The sequence below is a fragment of the Eubalaena glacialis genome, chromosome X, assembly GCF_028564815.1.
Source record: "Eubalaena glacialis isolate mEubGla1 chromosome X, mEubGla1.1.hap2.+ XY, whole genome shotgun sequence".
Lineage (NCBI taxonomy): Eukaryota > Metazoa > Chordata > Mammalia > Artiodactyla > Balaenidae > Eubalaena > Eubalaena glacialis.
The window spans coordinates 28,894,722-28,918,272 of NC_083736.1; the positions used below are offsets into that span (position 1 = coordinate 28,894,722).

A 23,551-nucleotide genomic window follows, 5' to 3' on the forward strand; every position below is an offset into this window, starting at 1 on the left:
CAGCACATTGTAGATGAGCCACTGATTAAATAAATATTTACTGAGTCCCTCTCAGTCCCAATCAGGATGGGGGTGGGGGTAGGGAGGGGGGAAGGTAAGGGAGGATATAAGGATGTCTAATGCCTGGCCTCCATCTGTCCGGTAAAGGAAATAACGCATCCCTGTGGTGGAGAGGTCTACAGGATTGATATGCCGAAAGGGAAGGCGGCCTAAGGTGAGGCCTCCAGGTGCTGCTTCATTTACATAAGGCGGTGCTACAACCCCCCACCCCCACCCCCGCCCAGGTTAAATGGCCCTGACTAAATTATTAGCGGCCGATGAAACCCTTTGTGTCCCCTAGGAGAGAGAAAAAAAAAAAAGCGTTGAGACCCAGGGAATTCAGTTCTAAAGGATCTAAGAGAAACTCCATAGCGTGAGATAGGGAAGCTGTGAAGAGCTAGGGACACAGGACGGTCAAGAGAGTTAACAGAGGAACAGAAGGAGGACCTGGGGTCACGAGTGACAAAAAGCTCTCGCGTACCGGGACGAGGGGGCCTTCCTTATTCATCCCTAAGGCATGGAGTTAAGTCACTTTTCTGAATGTTTGATCACCTTAAGTACATATCAAATGACTTTCTTTTCCTTGCTAAAGCCTGAGAGTGCAAGGAAAGATGTGATACGAGGACAAAAACTTATACAAAAAGCTTATAAAAGACAGAGGACACTGGGTAGGGGTTGGAGAGGAGAAACTCAGATAACGGCTCCTGATTTAAAACAACACAAAGATATCCAATCTAAAGCCATGGCTCTCAAACTTTAGTGTGCATAAGAAACATTTGAGTAGCCTGCTTAAAGTACAGACTCCCAGGTTCCACCCCCAGAGTTTCAGTACTTTAAAAAAAAATTTTTATTGAAGTATAGTTGATTTACAATATTATATTAGTTTCAGGTGTACAGCATACTGATTTGGTATTTTTGCAGATTATACTCCATTATAAGTTATTACAAGATAATGGTTATAATTTCCCATGCTATACAATATATCCGTGTTGATTGTCTATTTTATACATAATAGTTTGTATCTGTTAATCCCATACCCTTAATTCATCCCTCCTCTCTTCCCTCTCCCCTTTGGTAACCACAAGTTTGGAATCTAAAAAATAATACAAATGAAAGTATATGCAAAACAGAAACAGATTCACAGATACAGAATTTCTCTAATTGGAACAAGAATCTTTATAACTCAGCAGGTGAGCTCCAGGACCATTCTCTGAGGAAGAATTTCTTGAAGTATTTCCTATGTGTCCTAAACATTACTTGTCGGTCTCCACAGGGCAAAGGTGCTATTTGTCAGTGACATGATTTTGAAGGAGATCTAGATGTAATGAAATGCTCTGAGCTCAGAGCACATTTTCTCTGGCCATGCTAAGCTTGGGAAGTGTTTTCAAGACACGTTTCTAATGCGTTTGTTGGAAGCAGCTGCCCTATTTTTATTTTCAAGATTGTATACCAAATATTTCTAAATGATTAACCTATGTTTGTATTTGGGATTTTTCCTGAAAATGTTTCTTTGCATTTGCAATGACTTTTCCCCCCTGGTTTTAAGGAACCTTAGAGATTATTCAACTCGCTCGTTTTGCAAATGTGGGAACTGAGATACAAAGGTATAAAGACACCTGCTGAGGCACATAACTTGAGCTGTCATATTTAGATATGGGAAATGGAAACTACAAACCTTCCTTATATGAGGAAATCCTTAACCTTGATGGTTTTCACCAAATGTTTTGGATCCCTGAGCAAAAAGGCTTCCTGCTAATTGGCAAATATACTCTATTTACCCCTAACCTACTCAACAGAGAATAAAAGAGGAGGTTTGAAGTTACACACTTAGCCTCTATCCATTTTCTATTAATCTTTATTAGTGAAGACAAGAGCTTAGGGGTTACTAGCTTTTAACAACGGAAGTAGCGATCTTTAATAAGCAGATAATTTCTATAATTTGTAAGGTTTAGGTAAAATGCAGAACCTTTAGGTGTCTTGGGATATATAGTTTGGGCTTTAAGAAACTCTTCACTGTCAGGGCTCTAAGAATTATAGGGCTGCTAAAGTGAATGTTATTTCTCCAGACACCGATACTTCAAGTATGATTCAGTTGATGCCTAGTTTGAAATCCTTAATAAAACTTTACTCTGAAAGGCATCTATTCTTAAAGCAAAATGTGTTATATTGAAGTCATTTTTCACTTTGACTTCCTTTATAAAACTAACAATATATCCCTGTATATCTTTGGTACCCTTGTGTAAAAAGATAGCATGTAAGCATACAGAAAGAAAAGGTAAGAATGCAGAAATAATAAGGAACCGCAGAAATAGAATGGGAGCTATGGGGATTTAAATAAAGAGAATTAAGCCCAAAGAGAAGTAAACACTTTTTTTTCCAGATGGGCCATGAACTCCAACTTTCAAACATAATTAACATCCCAAGAGTAAGAAAAGGAAGGTTGGAGATACTCAACATCCAAGTAGCATTTTTCTCTCACTCAAAGGTAAAAAGACTTTGCTTTCTTTTGCTCTTTCTTTGTCCTCCATTAGAGCAAGACCTCTAATTATTCTAATTTCTAATACCGAGTACTTTCTAAGAGATTTATTGCTGCTGTGGACTATATAATGTTGGTGTCCTCACGTCTCAAATTAATGTTCAAAATTTCATAAAAGGGATTATCTTTATATAACATCTACAAGTTTTTCCCCCAAGTATAACAATCTCACAGAATGTAAGTTTTGCTGAAATTATGTGGACATCATATGTGATTCTCATAGTTAATAATATATACAATAATCTGGAAAATATAATCTGGTGGCAGATTAAATTGAAATCTTCATACGTATTTCTCATGCACTTGATCACTTCTCAAATTATTCATATTTTCAAAATTAAAAATGCAAGTTTTGTAGATATAGAATATTTTAGAATGAGAAACACTTTATTTGACTAATCACCATCCTGATGTTGGATAATGTCATCAGTGACTCTGTGTGTGTGTGTGTGTGTGCGCGCGCGTGTGTATGTGTATGTATACACGTAAGTAGAAAATTTTCACTCTATTTTTCTCCCACTTAAAGCAGTTAATCTTTTGTTTGACGGCACTCAGCTATCACTGAGTATTTACTTCTCTTTCTTATACCTCTTGGACAAAATGCAATGTGATAACGCATGTGGAACAGATGGCATCTACTTTCCTTGAACTAAATTATGAGATACAATTTCAATTATTCTTTTCTCTCAAAGACATTGTATCAGTATTTACTTTCTCTTATACCGTATCTACTTTCTCTTATACCGTATCTTTGAACTTAATCACTTCTTTTAAATATAAGAAAACCAAGGTAGAAAAGCTCAATAATTTGCCTAGGTTTATAAAGGGTGATTGTAGAATTAAAAATAATAGAATTGTAGAATTGCCAGGAAACTTGAAGAGACCACCCATGTGTCTGGTCAAACTTCCTCATTTCAGTGAGAGAGAAAATTCAAGTCTGAAGCAGTTAAGTGACTGGCTAAAGATCAGATGCTAGGTAGTAACAGAGCCAGAGGAGAAGCTAGGTCACCCAACTGTTGGTCCAAGACCCTTTCTACTCTACCTCACTGACTCATTTATAGCTTGGAGTTTTGTATTTATCTAATTTAGCTGAAGGCAGCAAGCACAGCCCTATGAAACAACTCATGAATACTTAAAGGAACTTGCCATCAAGTGTAAATGAGAATAGTACAGGGAAGACCTGGTAAAGGAACAGTCAGAAAGCGAAATCTTGATTATGGAATTTGAGTCAAAATTTGGAGGCTCAGAGGAGAGATGGTATTCCAAGTGTGAGAATCGGCAAATGGATGTACTCATACGGGACAGTGAGAAAATTGTCGGAGAGCAGGAATGGGGTTAGAAAGCAGAATTTACTTGACTCAGAGAATCCATTTTGGGCAGTAACTAGATTGCTGCTTGGGGAGGAACGAAGTGGGAGGCAGAGGAAGGACAGAGAGGGAGCGGGTCAGCAGGGGCTTATTAGGCATAGTTGGTAGAGAGTGGAAGGGTCACTAGATCCTAGTGACAAAGTATAAGCTTCATGAGAGCAACAATTTACTTTTGTCTGCTTTGTTCACTGTTGTATCCTCCGTGCTTGGAAGAGTGCCTAGTACACAGTAAACACTCAGTAAATATTTCTTGAATGAACAAATAAATGAATGAGTGAAATATGGGCACCAACAAGACTGAAGTTCTTGACCAAAGGAATAATGTGATAGAAACAGTGTCCAAGGAAGAATATTTTTGTAAATGTGTAATGGATGGTCTCAATATGTAAAGAAAGAGAGACAAATCTATCAATATGGAATGACACGATGAAGACTTCAATCAATCAATCAATAAGAACCACAATCACAAGAAGAGAAAGACAGGGCAGAAGGAAAATAAATGGAGGGTAAAAGACATAATGTGGATTTAGATCTGCAATCACAACGATACCGCTTATGAGTCAATGGAACACAAAGGGAAACTTCAGAATCATTTTTGTTCAGACTCAATTTTTTTTCATTAAAAAATGGATACCTGTGAAATTAAGCGCTAATGTTTTTATACTTTGAAATATAAAAATGGCTTCAGAATCTCTTATGAAATAATGAACTGAAATTTTTTAGTATAATATATCATAGTTTAGGTAAACACAGGGATGTTTCTCCAGGGTACCTTTGGAAGTTTTTTTTAAATTGTGGTGACTTTTCACTATAAAATAATGGCGACAGAGGAACTGATTAGATTGGCAATGCAAGCTTATGTGTCACTGATGGTTCGGTACGTAACTCTTCCAGGGTTCATCTATCCTATTTCATAACAATCCCCCATTACTACCTCTACTGTGCTTCTCTCAGCTGAACCCTGCCATTCAGTACGGATTGACTGATACCCTTATTTCAACCAAGCGTCAGGAAATAAACTGAATCGCTTTGATGTGAAGAATTACTTCCTCGCTTTTTATAAGTGAGTGTTGATAACACATTCTGTATTATTCGAGAGGCCTACTTAAAAGCCAAGACCGTTGATCTGAGTATTTAAATTCTAGAATTTGCAGTGCCTTAGATGAGTTAAGGTAACTGTTTTCTACTTGATTAATGCCAGCAAGAATTAAACTGCAGTAGCTGGCTTACGGGAAACTGCTGAGAATGAAGAGCCCATATTTTGGCTGACATGCTGTTTGCCGCTTTCAATCCTCCTTTTATTTCATCAAGTTCACATGAAAGAGAGAAAAGGCACTGAGTGATGTTCAGAACAGTTGTAGCACCTTTCTTTTTCCCTCCCGAAAAAAAGAATAACTTTCTTTTCTTTCCTTTATCTACCGACATCTTTCCCATCTCACAAGTTTCATTCCTTTGTAATGACAGATGTTATGAAAGTGGCCGGTGTCGCTACATACACTGACCTCTCTGAGAGGTGAAGCTGTAGAACGCGAATGGAGCCTCCCTATCTTTGAAAATGCCATCGCCCGTTGTTGCCCACAACTCATCACCGACACATCGATACAAAATTCATGGATCAAATAGGGAGATAAAAATGAGTGTCTTGGAAGCTAGGGTGCAAACTTGGGGGGAAAACCACAGAAATAAAAATAAATCCTTTCCTCCTCCCAGAAATCTGCTCTTCTGTTTCATCCTTTCACTTATTACGTGTTTATGTGTAAAAGTTAGGTGGCTCTTACCTGCTCCTTCTTCCTTTATACTCTACGGCATAATACAACTGTTCAAAGCCCAGACTCTGGAGCCAGACTCCCTGTGTTCAGATCTTAGATCTGCCACTTACTAACTAAGTGACCTCGGGGAAGTTATTTAGCCACTCCGTGTGTTACTTTCTTCAAATGCAAAGAGAGGATAATAATAGAATCTAACTCTTAGAGTTGCTGAGAGCATTAAATGGGTGGACAAATCTAAAGCGCCCATGACACTGCACAGTATGTGATGCACCATGCAAGTGTGAGTTGCTATCATCCTTATTCTGTCATATTACGTGCAGATTTCTACAAGAGTGCTTTCAAATGAATCAATTTCATTTATATTTCTTCCTCATTTATAGAAGTAAAGATACTCTATGTCCAAATTTGGGACAACTTAGAAGAGCTATAAAGAAGAAAAATCACCTCCCTCCTGTAATCTTACGACCTAGGGGTAGTAACAACTCCCAGTGTTGAGGGCATTCCACTCGCCCTCTTCTACCTCCCTCCACTACCACTGCTCCTCTAGACACAGAAGAAAACACAAGGTACTTTTATAAAGAGACGTGAATTACGCAAAGCAACTGATTAGAAAGCAGGAAGCCTGACTTCTACTCCCTGTACCTCCTATGCCACTTAGGTGACCCTGGGCATTTCACTTCCTCTCTGTGCTCTTTGCCCCTCCACTGAACTAGTGCAAAACAGGTACAGCAAGAGCTTCACTCTGCCCTCCTTACACCAATGCTGAGACACCTTCATTAACTTCTCAGGAGAACGCTGCTACGCACAAAAGGGCAAAGTACAAAACAGGTGTGTACACAACAGCTAAAGGCTTAGTTTACGGGGTATATGGTAACACAATCTGAGAGGAAGCAAAAGGCAGGCACTTGTTATAATCTCTCCTTGGCTGTGGGAGCTATGGCGAGGTCTCCTTTAAAATGTTAATTATAATGTGTTATGGGTATTTAAAGAATGCCCTCACTTATGCATTTAGAATAATGCCAAAGAAAGAATTCCATAATAAACAGACGTTAGTTTTATCATTTTTTGAATAACCCTGTGATAAACCAAGAGAGAACACTATGAAATCAGGATAGCTGTGCTCCTCATTTGAATTCACTCTAACGTCTTAATAAGTATGTCTCCCGTGGTTATAACATAGCACCATTCTAATCTCACCTGAACTCTCAAGTGTCATCTCCATACCGAGCAAAGAAATGATTCATTTATTCAAAATAAAATAAATCATTCCGAAATTGGGGGATTTACATAAACATATGAGATGTTAGCTACTTCTGCTAGGAAAGTGAGGGGAGCGTTGCCATTTTAATTCATTTCTGGCCTTTTTTTTTTGTTCCGGATCTTTTCTTACCTAATGTTGAGAGACTTTTTCCTCAGCTCGCTCCACTTGAAGTTCATGTTATCCAAACGTCTTTGTAACAGAACCGCATCATCAGAACCTTCCAGGGATCTCAGGATTTTTTGGCCGTTTTCATCCAGGTTGTGATAGATATCTGTGTGAGCTTCGATTTCTCCTTGGAGGTCCTACAGGGCATCAGGAAGAAGAACACACGCAGAATTAGCAAACAAAAGAGACCGGCTGTGACTGTGAATTTGGTGAACTGCAAAAAATAGACTATTAGTTCAAAAGGGATTTCAATTGGTTCAACTAACAAGAAGATACACCTCCAACTCACTTTTCTTGGTGTATCATCTCTTTATGTCGTTATGTAGATTGAAAGTGGGCATCTTATTAGGTATAATAAATTTATTCCTTGAGATTATGAATCGGAACATAATACATTTATAACTTTATAAATTTCATAACTTATATCTTCTAGTCCATGGACAAAATACATTGTTTCGTGGAAGTGACAGGAAATAAAACTCCGTGATAAAGTGCACCCCAGTGCCAATCACTGTATTACACTATGGGTCAAGTCATATTTTCCAAGCACGCAGTAATCTGTAGAATTGACTCGGACCACAAAAGCATGGAGAGACTAATAAACAAGCCTGTACTTGGTCCATAGCACCAGCACATTAATGCGATTTGATCACAGGAGAGACTCTTCTTGACAATACACATTAAGTTCACCTTGGTAAAACAGCATCATACATTTATTACAGCACCATACATTTGTTAGTAAGGCTTCCCATTTAAAATACCATCACATTTTTAGGCTCAACAGGTGGAAAGTCCATAGGACTTTGATAAGAAGTGATGACTTCAACCTCATTTGTATATACACAGATCAAGAAAATTATCATAGTAGAAGAATCTGACCTTTACATGGTATGTCTTCCTGTGTAACATTTTCAGCTTGAACCGGGGACTACAGCACTGATCCTGTTGCATAGCAATCCTGAGAAAACCCAGCGACTGAAAGAGCCCTGCTTTAAAATGCCAACTTTGCTTACATTCCGTTGACAGAATGAATTTCAGACCACAGGCCTCACCAGTCAATAATAATAAACAGCCACTCTGTACTCCTCACTAAACGGTAGCCAGGCCTGTGGATGTGGGAGGGACCTCAAAGAGAGGAGGCCTGGAATATGCAACTGACAGTTTATATTAAACAGCCAACTTTTCTTATCATTTTGCCATTATAAGCCAGAGACATTATAAATTCATTTTCTATATGTGTTTCCCTCCTTGTTCCCAGCAGAACGGTCAAAGCCAAAGGAACATTCCTTAGAGAGCTGCCGGGTACCAGCATTCCTTTCTGCCTACACAGTGAATGGAGGCTTTGTACATTATCTGACTTGCTTTTAGAGATTTGTATGCTTCTGTTTAACAAGTTTAAAAATTCATTCTGAAGCTCCGAACAACTGGATTGATCTGTGTAACTAGAAAAGCTCCCCCCCCCTTTCTAAAATTGAATTAAATTACTCTTCTAAAGTAAGGAAGGAAAAGTGGCAGCAATGACATGTTACAAAGTCTGAAGAAGTGGCCTGTGTTTTCAGTCGCAGCCTCTTAGATGCAGGGAGATGGACGATGAATGTCTCCTGTCACTATTTCTGGCAGCCAAAGTATCACCGATGGACTCTAAAGAGAATTCTGTCTCATTCCTTCGACTGCAAGACAGGAGGGGAATATGGATAAACCCCATCTGGAGTTGAAAGAATAGAAATACTAAAACATATCGAGGAGCATCTATCTTTATCCCATCAAAAACAGGCTTGTTTTGGAAGGAAATAGCCTGATTCTGAAACTAGCTGATGTGGTAGAAAACCAGTACTGGGCTTCTTGCTGAATGGAGCTTGATCAAATATATATCCAATTTATCTTTGTGTACCTACATGGAAAAACAGAACCTGCTGAATTTGCTACTTCTTCAGTGAAAGAGAAAATTGAGGCTAATATATCTAAATAATTCAGGAATAAAAACCAAACAGATCCAAGTTATCAAGATAATGCCCCCACTTCTCTCTTTTACTTTACTTTTCTTCTTATTGTATGTGATTTGTTTGCTACCTAAAACTTGGCCTCAGAGTACACACTTAAGGAATTAAGACCAAACCTTTTGTTGTCAACAAAATTAAGATATTTTGACTAATACAACCAGCTTTCTACATTAGCATGCATATAAATTATAGTACATTTGAATTTTTATGTCCTGCATTTATAGCAGAGACCCAGGCTCAATCAATAGTTCCTTAAGATTATGGTATCGTGAAGTCATCAATACTTTGCTGAATAAATGAGAGGTCTTCCCAAGCATAAATAGGATGTTGATTCATGAAATTTGCTAATTTTCATCTCTGCCACTTACATTGCCCTGAATTTAAACATCTCTGTTGTATCATCGAGAAAGAAAAGAATATAAAATTGATAAACCAGTGCTTGTTGAGGACTGGTTATTTGTCTAGCCTTAGCACTGTGGGAAATCTAAGAGGAAGGCAAGAGACAGTTATGCCTTTACTTTTTCTAAAATCTAGTAGGCACTTTTTATTTAAGTCATTCATATTATCAACTACACGTTGAGAATTTCCTGCCAAATCTCATACATACTAGAATTAAAATTTCTCCCCTTGGAAATTCAGAAGTAGCTGAAGTAAAGTCTTAGCATTGGCAAGAAGGTAGCTCTTAACTCAGTATTACTTCTCTAGTTTATGATGGTAGTGTACAGCAACAAATGACACATGTATAGTAGAGGGCTTTACAGTTTACAAAGCACTTACACATGTATTGCTTTAGTTATTCCTACCCCTTACCCAGTGAAGTACATAATATTTTCTCTGTTTTACAGATGAGAGCACCGAGGCTCAGAGGTGTTTAACTGACTTGCCAAAAGTGTTAAATGTGGACAATGCATCCAGTTCTTTTGACTCTGGAAGATCTTAGGCTGTCTCCACACACCATTTGCTGCTGTAAGCACTGACTATAACAGACAGTAGTTATTGACGCTGAACAAGGCTACTGCTAACAAGGGGAAAAAACAACTACTGAGGTTAAAGCACACGGAAAGACGGCATTACTGATTTTGATTAAAATTTACCCACATGGATTGAGTTGTTCAAAATGAAAAATGGAATCCTGACTACCCTTTTCACTTTTCATTTTGCAATTGGGCATCTGGGACCACCTGTGAGCAAAAATTATTTGCACTGAAAAAGTCTGCTACAAAATATCCCCGCTGCCAGAACAGAAATTCTCCCATCAGTGATTCACTCCTTTGTCTACAAGAGTCATGTGAACATTACAGGAAGTAATGACCTGACATATCAGCATAAACGTAGTTTGGCCGCGCTCCTTTGGGCTGGCGGGCTGGCAGGGATTCCGTCAAGCTACAGGACTTAGGTAGGATGCTCTAAAATGGAGGTGAGTATCGGTGAGGACTGTAAGGCTTTCTTCAGGAAGTTAGCCTGCTGTAGTGGAGATTTTTTAGTACAAGTAGGCAGCATGAGTCCTAGGTGGGGAGGGAGACATTGACAGGGCAGGTAGGAAGGAACACACTCATATTTGCATAAAATTACCATGATGGCATTTATCCTAAGATTAACCTTAGACTCAGGGGCCCCAGAAAAGCAGGAGGTTCGAACGGAGAATCGAGTTCTCAGAGGAGACCCAATCTGGACAAAAAGTAATTTTCACAGATATTTTTAAGTAGTTTTATTTCACTTCTGACCTAACTAGAAAAGATCACTCAAGCCTTAGTTGCGACGTTCAATGTAAGTTTTCTCTTCTTTTTGTGACTGTATTCTTTAGGAAGAACAATAACTAATGAATAGGGAACAAGGGTTTGTTACATAACAACAGAAGCAGCAGCAACAGCAACAACATACATAAGATTTCCTTTACAACAGACACTGTCTAAAGCACTGTATATACATGAGCTCATTTAATCCTCTCAGTGACTCTCCAGGGTAGGCATTATTAATATCTTCTCTTCACACATAAGAGAATGAAATTACAGAGAGGTTCGGGCAAAAATGCACAAGGTCACACAGCTAATAAACCACGCAGCGAGATTTCAAACCGAGGCCGTCGGACTCCAGGGACCGGGCTCTTACCCACTAGGCTATATCACCTCTGAGTTTTTTCCTATTAATTAAAAAATGTTTCCTATTAATAACACTCCTGCTTAAATTTCAGCAAATCTAGCACAAGGCAGACTAACATTGTTTCCAGTACTCAAAGAGTAACTTTATGGTCTTATTAATATGGAGACTGTTAAACATATCTAAAGTAGTGGGCAGATATATCCAATACAAGAGAGAGAGCATAAAATAATTGAGAAAATGGGTGCCAATGGAAAAATAATATGCAGCCCCTCCCCTCAGAAAGAGACATAGAGCCTACAGTTACGTATAATTATGGAGCCAATTTCAACTGTGAATATCAAGAAAGTTCAGATGTGAAGCACGCAGCATGCTTCTATGCTTACGAAGCAGTTTTAGGAGTAGGGAGTATTGTGTTTCCTGGAGAGCATTTTCGAATCTCACCATTCCTTCTTTTCTGAGCATCTAGCCTACTTCTGTCATACGTCCCCTTTCTCAGCCTCCAGGGAAAACTAATGGGAAAGGGCAGTTAAACAGACATAGTTCTAGTCTCTTCCTTCTCTTTCCCTTATTAGCTGCATAAGTTTAAAGACTCTTTAGTCTCCTTGGCTTCACTAAATATTAAATAATAATACCTACCTGCTGGGTTATTTTGAATATTATGTGGCATAATTTTTGTAAAATATTTTGAACATCATCTAGAACACAATGAGCCTTTAATAAGTAATAGCTAATGTAAGGATTTCTATTATAAGAGAATCAATGTGGGAAAAATGTGATAGAAACAGACTTTACAAAGTCATGGAACTTGGTTTGAGCCTTGAAGGATGGATAGGATTGAGAAAGGTGAAGGGAAGAGGAAGAGGGTATTCCAAGTGAGAAAAGCCTGGAAATGGCAAAAACGTGGCGAGGAGTTTGGATTACGAGCAGGTACAATGAACTGCACGACCTGATTGGAATGGACAATGAGTGTTGAGAAGAAACAGGTAGAATATAGTCGATGTCCTTAAACTAAGTAGGATAAAGACCTTCTTTCAGGAAGCTACTGAGAACAGAAGTTTATAAAGAAAAGTAAAGGACAAAGATGAGATTATCGATTAAATTTGTACCATCTCATTTGACAAGTAGAATGATCCATGGTGATCGAAAGTAGTAAGACAACCGGGGAAGAATATGAAAAGTTATGAAAGTCTTACTTTTATAAGACGAAAAATAAAGAAGGAAGATGCCAAGAATTAGTTACTGCTACACACCTCTTTTTATTATCCAAACAAATGGTTATGATACTATTCCAAAACATCAGGGATAATAGATTCCACATATTCTCTTTCCTATGTATATGGAATTATCTGTCTCTAAAAAAGAATTCATCAAATGATAACCTCCTTATCTTGAATATAACCGAGGAGTAAGCAATAAAACAAACAAAAAGATGTAGGAAGGGGGCTTCCCTGGTGGCACAGTGGTTGAGAATCTGCCTGCCAATGCAGGGGACACGGCTTCGAGCTCTGGTCTGGGAGGATCCCACATGCCGCGGAGCAACTGGGCCTGTGAGCCACAACTACTGAGCCTGCGCGTCTGGAGCCTGTGCTCCGCAACAAGAGAGGCCGCGATAGTGAGAGGCCCGAGCACCGCGATGAAGAGTGGCCCCCGCTTGCCGCAGCTGGAGAAAGCCCTCGCACAGAAACGAAGACCCAACACAGCCATAAAAATTTAAAAAAAAAAAAAAAAAAGATGTAGGAAGAATAAGTGACCAAATCTCCCCACAAAATTAATCATTACAGACACACCATCTCTAATCTTTTCTGAAAGCAATTAGTATGTGAATAATGATAAGGTCATTAGTTCCTCTTTACTGGTAATTTTTGCCTAATTCAAATAAGCTTAATAGGAAAAAAAAAAAAAGTGATGATCTGATTTCTAAGAACTTAAAAGGTCAGAAACAGAAGATCCAAAATGGAGAGACGTTATCCTTAAGGGCTAAACTGAGAGCAGCAAGGAGTGACACCTGACAGAGAACCAGAAAGGTGTAAAAGGAGCTGCAGGCACTCAGAGTTCACCAGGGTCACACAAGTGTGAAAACTAATAGCCCTACATATATTATTAGCCCTTGAAGGCATCACCTAACTTTAAAGCAAAGCAAAATAATTAATGTTAATGATCCTGAACGAGCCAGAAAAAGGCAGATTTATGTTCAGTGAACTCTAAGAAGAAAGCAGTGTATGTAAAACTCTTTAAATGAATTTACCCAACGTAGTTATTCTGAAAAGGTGTTGATGCTTTAAAGAAGTTAAATAAAACAAAAACACACATGCAAAAGTAAAACTCCCTTAGCTTGGTTACCCAAAATGATTTGTTAAACATGGGCTCTAAATACTTGAGGTTTTGGAGTACACACACACACGCTCCATCGTGAGAACAGAAATTGAGAGTAAATCTTTAGAAACGTTTATAGCAGTCTAAAAATAAAAAGCATGGGCTTGCATTTTGTGTCTGATTTTTGTAATTTTTAAAAGTAATTTATTGCGTGTTACAAAAGTATCAGTCTGTTATGGACTGGAAATTAAAACTAGGAAAACAAAACAGAATTATCCTTCCTAATGGATTTTTGAGAAGCACCCATATAAAGGAACTGGACCCACAATCTTGACTTTATAAGGATTCTAATCTAACCGCCAGAGGTTCCTAACTCGCACAGGAAATGCAGTTGGATACAGATTGACAGTGTGCGTGACTCCTTTTTTCTCTTTTATATGTGGCCATTGCAATTCTTTTAAAAGCAGGAGAGTTGCCATCCCGAGATAAACAAGAGTTAATTTGAGGACTGCCGTTTGGCTTGGAGCCTGGTTGCTCTAGGTAGATAAGGAGTGTGCTTTCAGGTCCACTGCATCGCAATGCATCTTAAACGAGCAGCTATGGATTTAGGAGTCCACAGGCTTTGCTTTAAAAATGGCTGTTATTAAGGTCCTCAGAGACTATTATCCTGCAGGGTTTGTTGTCTTTGCTTTCATATCTTGTTCAAGAATTCTCACATTTAAGCACCAGAACAGTGGAGAGAAGGGATATGTTCTCCTGCCTCAGTACATTCCCAGGTGCAAAGCTTTATTTCAAAATCCAATCTTTAAAAATGCCCGGCAGCCTAGGGTGGATTACCCCAGAGGAAACGGAGCAAAATCCCATTTGTCAGACTGCCTTAAGCAATCCCAAACTCCGGTAACACGTGATGCTTTCTCTTCCTGTCTGACCCTCTGGTTTACTCTATTCTGAAAATTACTTTTTTAAAATTGAAGAGCTCATTTCAGATATAGTAGATTGGATAAGGGACGTATCTTTTCGCTTCTGCCTCTTGTTTTTCCTAGTTTCTTTTTATTCTGTCACAGTGCAAAAGAGTCTGCATACTTATTCATCACACAAACATGCATTAGGTGCCTATTTTAAGTCCAAGATTTCAATAGGAGCTGTGGGAATACATATGATGTAAGAACGGTGTAGTCCCAGGCCTTAATTCCTTCCTTCACTCCTCCCTCCCTTCCTCCTCCCCTCCCTTCTTCTTTCCTTCCTCCCTCCCACTAATATTTAATATATTAGCACCCAGGTCTGCAGTGGTGAAAAAACCCCAAACCTCTGCCTTTTTGATGTTCACAGCATAAAACGATAAAAGGAGAAATAAGATGAACAGGGGAGAAATAGGATGAACACGGGAGAAATAGGATGAACACGGGAGAAATAGGATGAACACTGGAGAAATAGGATGAACAGGGGAGAAATAGGATGAACAGGGGAGAAATGTGGTAAACAGATAAACAAGTGTTCAATAAAATAAGAAAATGCTCTGGAGGTAACAAATAGGGGGGGCTACGATAAGAGTAACGGTGTACATGTTGTGGTGATGGGTGTTCTTTGGTTATGGTGGTCAAGGAACATCTATGAGAGAAAGTTCAGTGTCAGCTGAGACTTGAAAGATGAGAAGACACCAGTTATAGGAAAACCCAAGGGCACAGAAGTCCTCCCAAGTAAGAGGGCAGACCTTTGCATCAGCTCTGTGATAGGAAAGACCTTGGCTAAAACTTCCCGAGAAAGAAATGAGGCTGAAGATGAGGTAAGAAAGGCTTCAGATAACGTGGGCCCTTGAAGTCCCATGGTAAGGAGTTTGAATTTTATTTCAAGTGCAATGGAAAACAATAGAAGCTTTTAAAGCTGGGTAGTGACATGTTATCATTTAGGCTTTAAATAAATCACTACATTGCCATGTGGAGATTAACGAAGGCAGGAGAGGAAACAAAAAGACCAGTTAGAGGCCAGGGCCTCTAATCCAGGCAAGAGATAAAGGTGGCCTGGACTAGGGTGACTGTAGAAGGAGAGAAGTGGACTGATGTGAGATATAATTTGGATGTTGGATTTCTTACACATACTAATGGACTGGATGATGAGAATAAAGGAAAGGGATATCTCAATGGTAACTCCAAATTCTTGACTTGAACAACAGATGGTAGTATCATTTACTGAAATGGTGAAAGCCGTGGGAAAAGTCAGTTTTGTGTTCTAGTCACATGTCATGCTTTAAAATGACTGTGAATCATTCAAGTGGAGATTTCAAATACATATGTGAAACTCAGAGCGGGGTTCTGGGCTGACTTTAAGAATTTGGGATCATTTGGCTTACTGATACTAAGACCATAGGAATGGGTAAGCATACTTAGGGAGAAAGAAAAGAGAGAGAAGAAAAAGGGCCCTTGGACCACGTCCTGAGGACTGCCAACATTCAGAGATTAGGTAGGGGTAGACAACCTAGCAAAGGAGACAGAAAAGGAGGAGCCAAAGAAGTAGGAGAAAAACTAAGAAATTATGGTGTCATAGCAACCAAGAGAGGAGGGAGGGTTTCAAAAAGAAAGGAGCAGGCAACAGTGTCACACACTGTTAAGAGATTGGTTACATTAGAACAGAACATTGTCTACTGGATTTGGCAACAAGGAAGGTCATTGGTCACCTTGATAAGAACAGTTTCAGAGGAGAGGAAGAAATAGATGTAAGAGTAAGAAGACTTAAGGAGGTTAACTGAACACACAGAACTATTGAAAAGTTTACCAAGTTTAGATGAAAAAAAAGATAGCACCTGAAGGGGGATGAAGGATCAAAGGGAGGGTTTGGGGGATGATTTTTTAATGTTTGTTTTATGTTTAGAGTTTATACTCTACGTGGGGAATCTGATTTGAAGCAGTTGAGGAAGAGTTACAAAGGTCCACATAACTAAAGAGTACATAAAGACATGAGTATGTCTTAAAGCCTGGAGTGGATGGGGGTAATTAACATAGATTGGGACAAAGTATTGCACAGTGGAAAGGGCCCAGTCTTTAGTGTCATAAGATCCCTTAAGATTCTAAAATTCCCCCAGTGGCTAGTTTTGTGATTTGGTGCAAATTATAAAATACTTCAAAGCCTGTGTTTTTCCAACCATAAATAGGGCTAATAATATCTACCTTATAAGGTTTAGGCAAAGATTAGATGAAGTGATGTGGGTAGAGCATCTAAATGCTAACTTAATGCCTGATCTATTGAGAGCTCTCATTAAAATTGTATCCCTCCGGACCCCTCTCCCCTTCCTCCACGACTCCAAGCTTGATAGCCAAGAAGACGTGGGGCCATTTCAAGGAAAATGAAAACCAAATGCACAGGGATGAGAGCCAGAAATGTAGGCAGGATCTAAGAGGTAGTGGTGCTGTGAAGGGTCAACAACTGGGTTCAAAGGGTACAGAGTGGACATTGAGAGCTTTGAAAGCAGCCTGGAGATTATATGTGATCCTATAATGATAAGAACCCACTACAGGTTCCGGTGCAGGCATGACAGAGTCAAAAAAGGATTTGAAAATGATTATTTAGGGGGCAGTTTTCAGGGTAAATGGCAGCAGGGAGAGAATGCAAACAGGAAGTTTGGCTGACAGGCAGCCCCAGCCATTCATGAACCAAAAAAGCGGTGGCTCCAGAAACAGAGAGGACGTAAGGAAGAGGGATGCTATGCTCCTGGAGCGCTCATAAATTATAGAAATAGCTGCATGTGTGACTCAATTTCATCCTTCTCTTGCTCTACCTTTGGAAGGTAGAATTCGGCCAAGTGATAACTACTCACAAAAGCATTTTAAAGATAAAAATGTTATTTTAAGTTTCATAAGGAGCAAGACAAACATTATATATGCTGTGTTTCAAACACACATATGCACACACTCGCCTCTTGGTGCCAAGTAAAGTACAATGACAAGGCTAAGGCATTGATACCAAAGCTGCATATAGGATCAGGACACTCCTACCTAAAATATATCCTATTAGGCATTCCCAAAATACGCAGGAGTAAGTTTTAAAGGACACAAAATACTGAGAAAGGGTAGGTAGAGTAATACTGCATTGGATGTTTTTAAAGTTAAGATGCCACGGACCCAGTGGGGAACTATTGTCTGTATTCATTTGGCTTAGTATTTGAGTTACAAAAAAGAATGGCATGCCTTCATAATGTTGGTGACGGAAGATAAAATCAGTCCTTAGACAGGCTGAGTTTTCTTTTTTACTAATATATCTAAAATTCATTTAAAAGACCCATACTGTGTTGCAATACTTTTTCAGATATTGTTATACTGCTTCATTGCTCATAATTGGGTGAGCATTTCCTACATGAGACATCTTTCAGGAGATCACTGCCAATGGTAATCTTGAAAGGTCTTTATACGTAAATTCTAGATTGCACATTTAATTCATAGAGACAACCACATACAAAATGTTGAGGGTACTTTCCATTTTGTATTATGTATTATGTGCAGGAATCAGCCCGTTTGACAATAACTAACCTTATCTGAGAAAGACCAGATGGGCCTTTTCGACACTGCAACATTTATTATTGCAGAGCCATGATGGTGGGGGGGGGGGGGTGAGGGTGGAGTAGAGGGATGAAATGGGGCAGGAAACTAATACTTAACACCCCTTATAAATCCTTTACATCAACTCTACAAAGTAGGCTTTCTCAGCCCCCAACTGAGGAAACTATAATTTGGAGAGATGAAATAACTTGTCCAAATCCCACAGCTCTCATGTGGCAGAAGCGGGATTACAGTACAGATCTGTCTGAATTTACGTTCTTTTTTTTACTGCCCCCCCATTCCTCCCCTACCTCTCAGACACAAAGCAAGTGAATTCTGACTTGGGCTACAGGTAATACAACACAATAATTAACTCATTAAGGCATATCTGAGCTATTTGGATTGAGAAACATATTGGAATGCTCTGAATAGAATAGCTAGGCAATGGAATTATTCTCCAGCTAGGTATTAACTTATTTATTCCTCCTCAGTCAACTCAGAACTAATACCTTTCATCATTTTGAATGGCTCTAAACAAACAGAATACATTCTTATTCTTAAAATAGGCAACTATCTTCCCATGGATCAACACACATCTGGTTATATTTATTTATACAATTTGTCTGTATTATGTATAGAGTTAAAAGTTAGAAAAGCTCTTATTTCCTGAATCTCTTTGTCACAGAGCTATTTTTTTCCTCTAGAGAAACACTGTAGTTCAAGATTGTGTATTAGAAATAAGCAATTAGTTGATGTCAAGTCTCATCTTATCCCAATAGCAATCTGTAAGAAGGCAAGAACATATGGCAAAGTGCCACAATTATTTTTGATAATACACTAGAAATCATAATAGCCATGTAGCTAATTTCCTCTGGCTTGTTTTAATTATAGATGTTGTAAATACAGAACAACAACTTTATTCTATCTCCCACTCCCCAAAAAACCCTCATAATATCCTGTCACAACCACAAAACAACCCTGCACTGAGGTAACTGTTTAGAAAAGGTTAATGATGTAATAAATCTAAGACATTTCTATATTTTCTTTCACTTTAAATAGGAGGACAATTTCCAAGTAATTTACAAACACACATTGGACACAACTGTATTCATTTATGGGTACTCAGCCTAAAGCTTAGAAATATTACCTTTAAAATGAATTATAGGTATCCATAAAGTTTAAATGTTAAAGAAGGTTCTAGAATCAGGATGTTAACTAAAGTCCTGCTGACATAATTGGGTCTGATTCCCTGGTGCTCTTTGGTGAGGTAATTTCTATCTACTACCAAGTAGACCAAATTACTTCTTCTGGAGAGTGTAATGGTTCTTCTGTGCCTAGGGAGTTACTTCACCCTATCTAGCTTTCTTCTCTCATGGAACAGAGTGGATGGTGATGGGAGAGAACAATTACTCTTTTTTTAGTCTATGAGGGAAAGGAAAAAGAAAGGGTTAAGTAAGTGGACATTAATATAAAGGTAGGTAACACAGGCATATCTGCCAAAGGAAACATGACATAGATGAGAAAACTAAATTTAAAAAAGTATCTGGTAAAATATCTTGGATACTTTTTCATTCCTGGAACCTACTCTGCTGAGCCCAGAAACTCATTCATGAGTTTTCTATTATATACTTACTAATCCTTCCCAAAGCATTCAGTTCAGAACTGAACATCTTACTGAAGCAACCCCAGGGCATTCTAGGCCTTTGGCCATGAGACGATGCTTCTTTCATCTGAGAACATGTAGATTTAAAAACGCTATCATTTCACCAAAGAAGACATACAGATGGCCAAGAGGCACATGAAAAGATGCTCAACATCATTAATTATTAGAGAAATGCAAATCAAAACTACAATGAGGTATCACCTCACACCGGTAAGAATGGCCATCATCAAAAAATCTAGAAAAAATAAATGCTGGAGAGGGTGTGGAGAAAAGGGAACCCGTCTGCACTGTTGGTGGGGCTGTAAATTGATACAGCCACTATGGAGAACAGTAGGGAGCTTCCTTACAAAACTAAAAATAGAACTACCATACGACCCAGCAATCCCACTACTGGGCATACACCCTGAGAAAACCATAATTCAAAAAGAGTCATGTACCACAATGTTTACTGCAGCTCTATTTACAACAGCCAGGACATGGAAGCAACCTAAGTGTCCATCCACAGATGAATGGATAAAGAAGATGTGGCACATATATACAATGGAATATTACTCACCCATAAAAAGAAATGAAACTGAGTTATTTGTAGTGAGGTGGATGGACCTAGAGTCTGTCATACAGAGTGAAGTAAGCCAGAAAGAGAAAAACAAATATTGTATATTAACGCATATATGTGGAATCTAGAGAAATGGTACAGATGAACCTATCTGCAGGGCAGGAATAGAGACGTAGATGTAGAGAACGGACATGTGGACACAGTGGGGAAGGGGAGGGTGGGACGAACTGGGAGATTAGGTTTGACATAAATACACTACCATGTGTAAAATAGATAGCTAGTGGGAACCTGCTGTATAGCACAGGGAGCTCAACTCGGTGCTCTGTGACGACCTAGATGGGTGGGATGGAGGGGTGGGATGGAGGGGTGGGATGGAGGGGTGGGATGGAGGGGTGGGATGGAGGGGTGGGAGGGAGGTCCAAGAGGGAGGGGATATGGGTATACACATAGCTGATTCACTTCATTGTACAGCAGAAGCTAACAACACTGTAAAGCAATTTTACTCCAATAAAAAAAAATTTAAAAATTAAAAAATAAAATATACCACCAAGAAAAAATAAAATAAAATAAAATAAAAATAAAATTAAAAACTATCACCAGAAGAGTAAGGTACGGGAAGGCTTAGGTCTTTCTATGCTCATAAGATAAATTATATAAGTTTTCATAAAGAACTAGAACAGAGAAAAGGATGTCTTTGCAGATTTATTTTACAGAATAAGAATTTTTACATGGGAGCTATATGGTAATATCTGTTACGGAACAGTGGAAATCTGCCTCATAGTGCTCTGAAGCAAGAAAGGAAACTTTTCAGTTGGATTTCATCATTGTCACTGATCTTGACTACAAATGAAGAAGTCTAGTTACCCCAAGAAAGAGAAGTGGTAAACAGGTCATGTCCATAGTGCTTTACCATGGACGAATGTTTTTGGTCCACTCTTCTCAGAAAGGGGCAGAGGAACTGCATAGTTTTAGTGAATCTCTGCTCAAATTTCTGATATAGTTTAGAGTTTAACAGAAAAACAAAATGAAACAACCTCACCAACAGGGGACTGAGAAGGCAATGGGGGTAATGTGTAACAATTAATGTTATCTTGAGTAGAAAATAAAGAGACTTGCTGAAAAAGCCTTCTGCCTGGTTCTGTCACAGTCCTGTTCCTTTCTGGCTGTCTGATTATTCCCTCTTGTGGACTGGCAGAAAGATAGGGGTCTCCCCTAAACTATACCTGAAAATACTCATAAAACCATAAGATATAAGTTTCTTATTTCAAGGGGTCCACAGTCTCCTGAAAAAGTCTTAAACAAACACACAACCCAAATAACATGGAATATTGTTAAAGCAGACAAAGCCCTATGAGAACACAGAGCAATTAGCCTTATTGCCAAGATTAGCAGATGCCATCACACAAATGATGTAGGGTCTTGAGGGATGAGTAGGAGCTGACCAGGAGAGAAGTAGGAAAATGAAATTTGAAGTAGAGGGAAAAGCATGAGTAAAGCTCAAGATAAGAATACAAGTCAGAGCTGAGTAACTCTATGTGGCCAGAGGGGAAGGTCCATGGGAGGCAGGAGAGAGAGGTCTGTTTTCTCTATGTCATCCACATATGTCTGTGAATATGAGTTTTCATCATATATTGGTGTTTTGTCTAGCAGAGTGGTTCTCAAACTTGAGCGAGCTTGAGAATCACCTGGAGGGCTTACTAAAACACAGGATGGATAGCCTCATCTGCCAGAGGGCAGACAGCAGAAGCAAGAAGAACTACAATCCTGCAGCCTGTGGAACAAACACCACATTCACAGAAAGACAGACAAGATGAAAAGGCAGAGGGCTATGTACCAGATGAAGGAACAACATAAAACCCCAGAAAAACAACTAAATGAAATGGAGATAGGCAACCTTCCAGAAAAAGAATTCAGAATAATGATAGTGAAGATGATCCAGGACCTTGGAAAAAGAATGGAGGCAAAGATCGAGAAGATGCAAGAAATGTTTAACAAAGACCTAGAAGAATTAAAGAACAAACAAACAGAGATGAACAATACAATAACTGAAATGAAAACTACACTAGAAGGAATCAATAGCAGAATAACTGAGGCAGAAGAACGGATAAGTGACCTGGAAGACAGAATGGTGGAATTCACGGCTGCGGAACAGAAAAAAAGAAGAAAGAATGAAAAGAAATGGAGACAGCCTAAGAGACCTCTGGGACAACATTAAACACAACAACATTCGCATTATAGGGGTCCCAGGAGGAGAAGAGAGAGAAAAAGGACCAGAGAAAATATATGAAGATTATAGTCGAAAACTTCCATAACATGGGAAAGGAAATAGCCACCCAAGTCCAGAAAGCGCAGTGAGTCCCATACAGGATAAACCCAAGGAGAAACACGCCGAGACACACAGTAATCAAATTGGCAAAAATTAAAGACAAAGAGAAATTATTGAAAGCAGCAAGGGAAAAACGACAAATAACATACAAGGGAACCCTCATAAGGTTAACAGCTGATTTCTCAGCAGAAACTCTACAAGACAGAAGGGAGTGGCATGATATACTTAAAGTGATGAAAGGGAAGAAACTACAACCAAGATTACTCTACCCGGCAAGGATCTCATTCAGATTCGATGGAGGAATCAAAAGCTTTACAGACAAGCAAAAGCTAAGAGAATTCAGCACCACCAAACCAGCTGTACAACAAATGCTAAAGGAACTTCTCTAAGTGGGAAACACAAGAGAAGAAAAGAACCTACAAAAACAAACCCAAGGGGTCTGGGCAAGATGGCGGAAGAGTAAGACGCGGAGATCACCTTCCTTCCCACAGATACATTAGAAATACATCTACACGTGGAACTGCTCCTACAGAACACCTACTGAACGCTGGCAGAAGACGTCAGACCTCCCAAAAGGCAAGAAACTCCCCACGTACCTGGGTAGGGCAAAAGAAGAAAGAAAAAACAGAGACAAAAGAATAGGGACGGGACCTGCGCCAGTGGGAGGGAGCCGTGAAGGAGGAAAGGTTTCCACACACTAGGAAGCCCCTTCGTGGGCGGAGACGGAGGGTGGCGGAGGGGGGAAGCTTCGGAGCCACGGAGGAGAACGCAGCCACAGGGGTGCGGAGGGCAAAGCGGAGAGATTCCTGCACAGAGGATCGGTGCCGAGCAGCACTCACCAGTCCGAGAGGCTTGTCTGCTCAGCCGCCGGGGCGGGCGGGGGCTGGGAGCTGAGGCTCGGGCTTCGGTCGGATCCCAGGGAGAGGACTG

The 23,551-nt window shown here is 39.4% G+C and overlaps 1 protein-coding gene across 3 annotated transcripts in view; it reads right to left on the reverse strand.

The window, feature by feature from the left end:
- Window positions 1–23,551, reverse strand: part of DMD (dystrophin) — a 1,714,964-nt gene that overhangs the window by 377,271 nt on the left and 1,314,142 nt on the right. For all 3 annotated transcript variants that reach the window (XM_061178412.1, XM_061178413.1, XM_061178407.1), the window contains one exon: window positions 7,102–7,274. In XM_061178412.1, coding sequence (XP_061034395.1) covers window positions 7,102–7,274 — 173 coding nt within the window. The remainder of the gene's footprint in view (window positions 1–7,101; window positions 7,275–23,551) is intronic.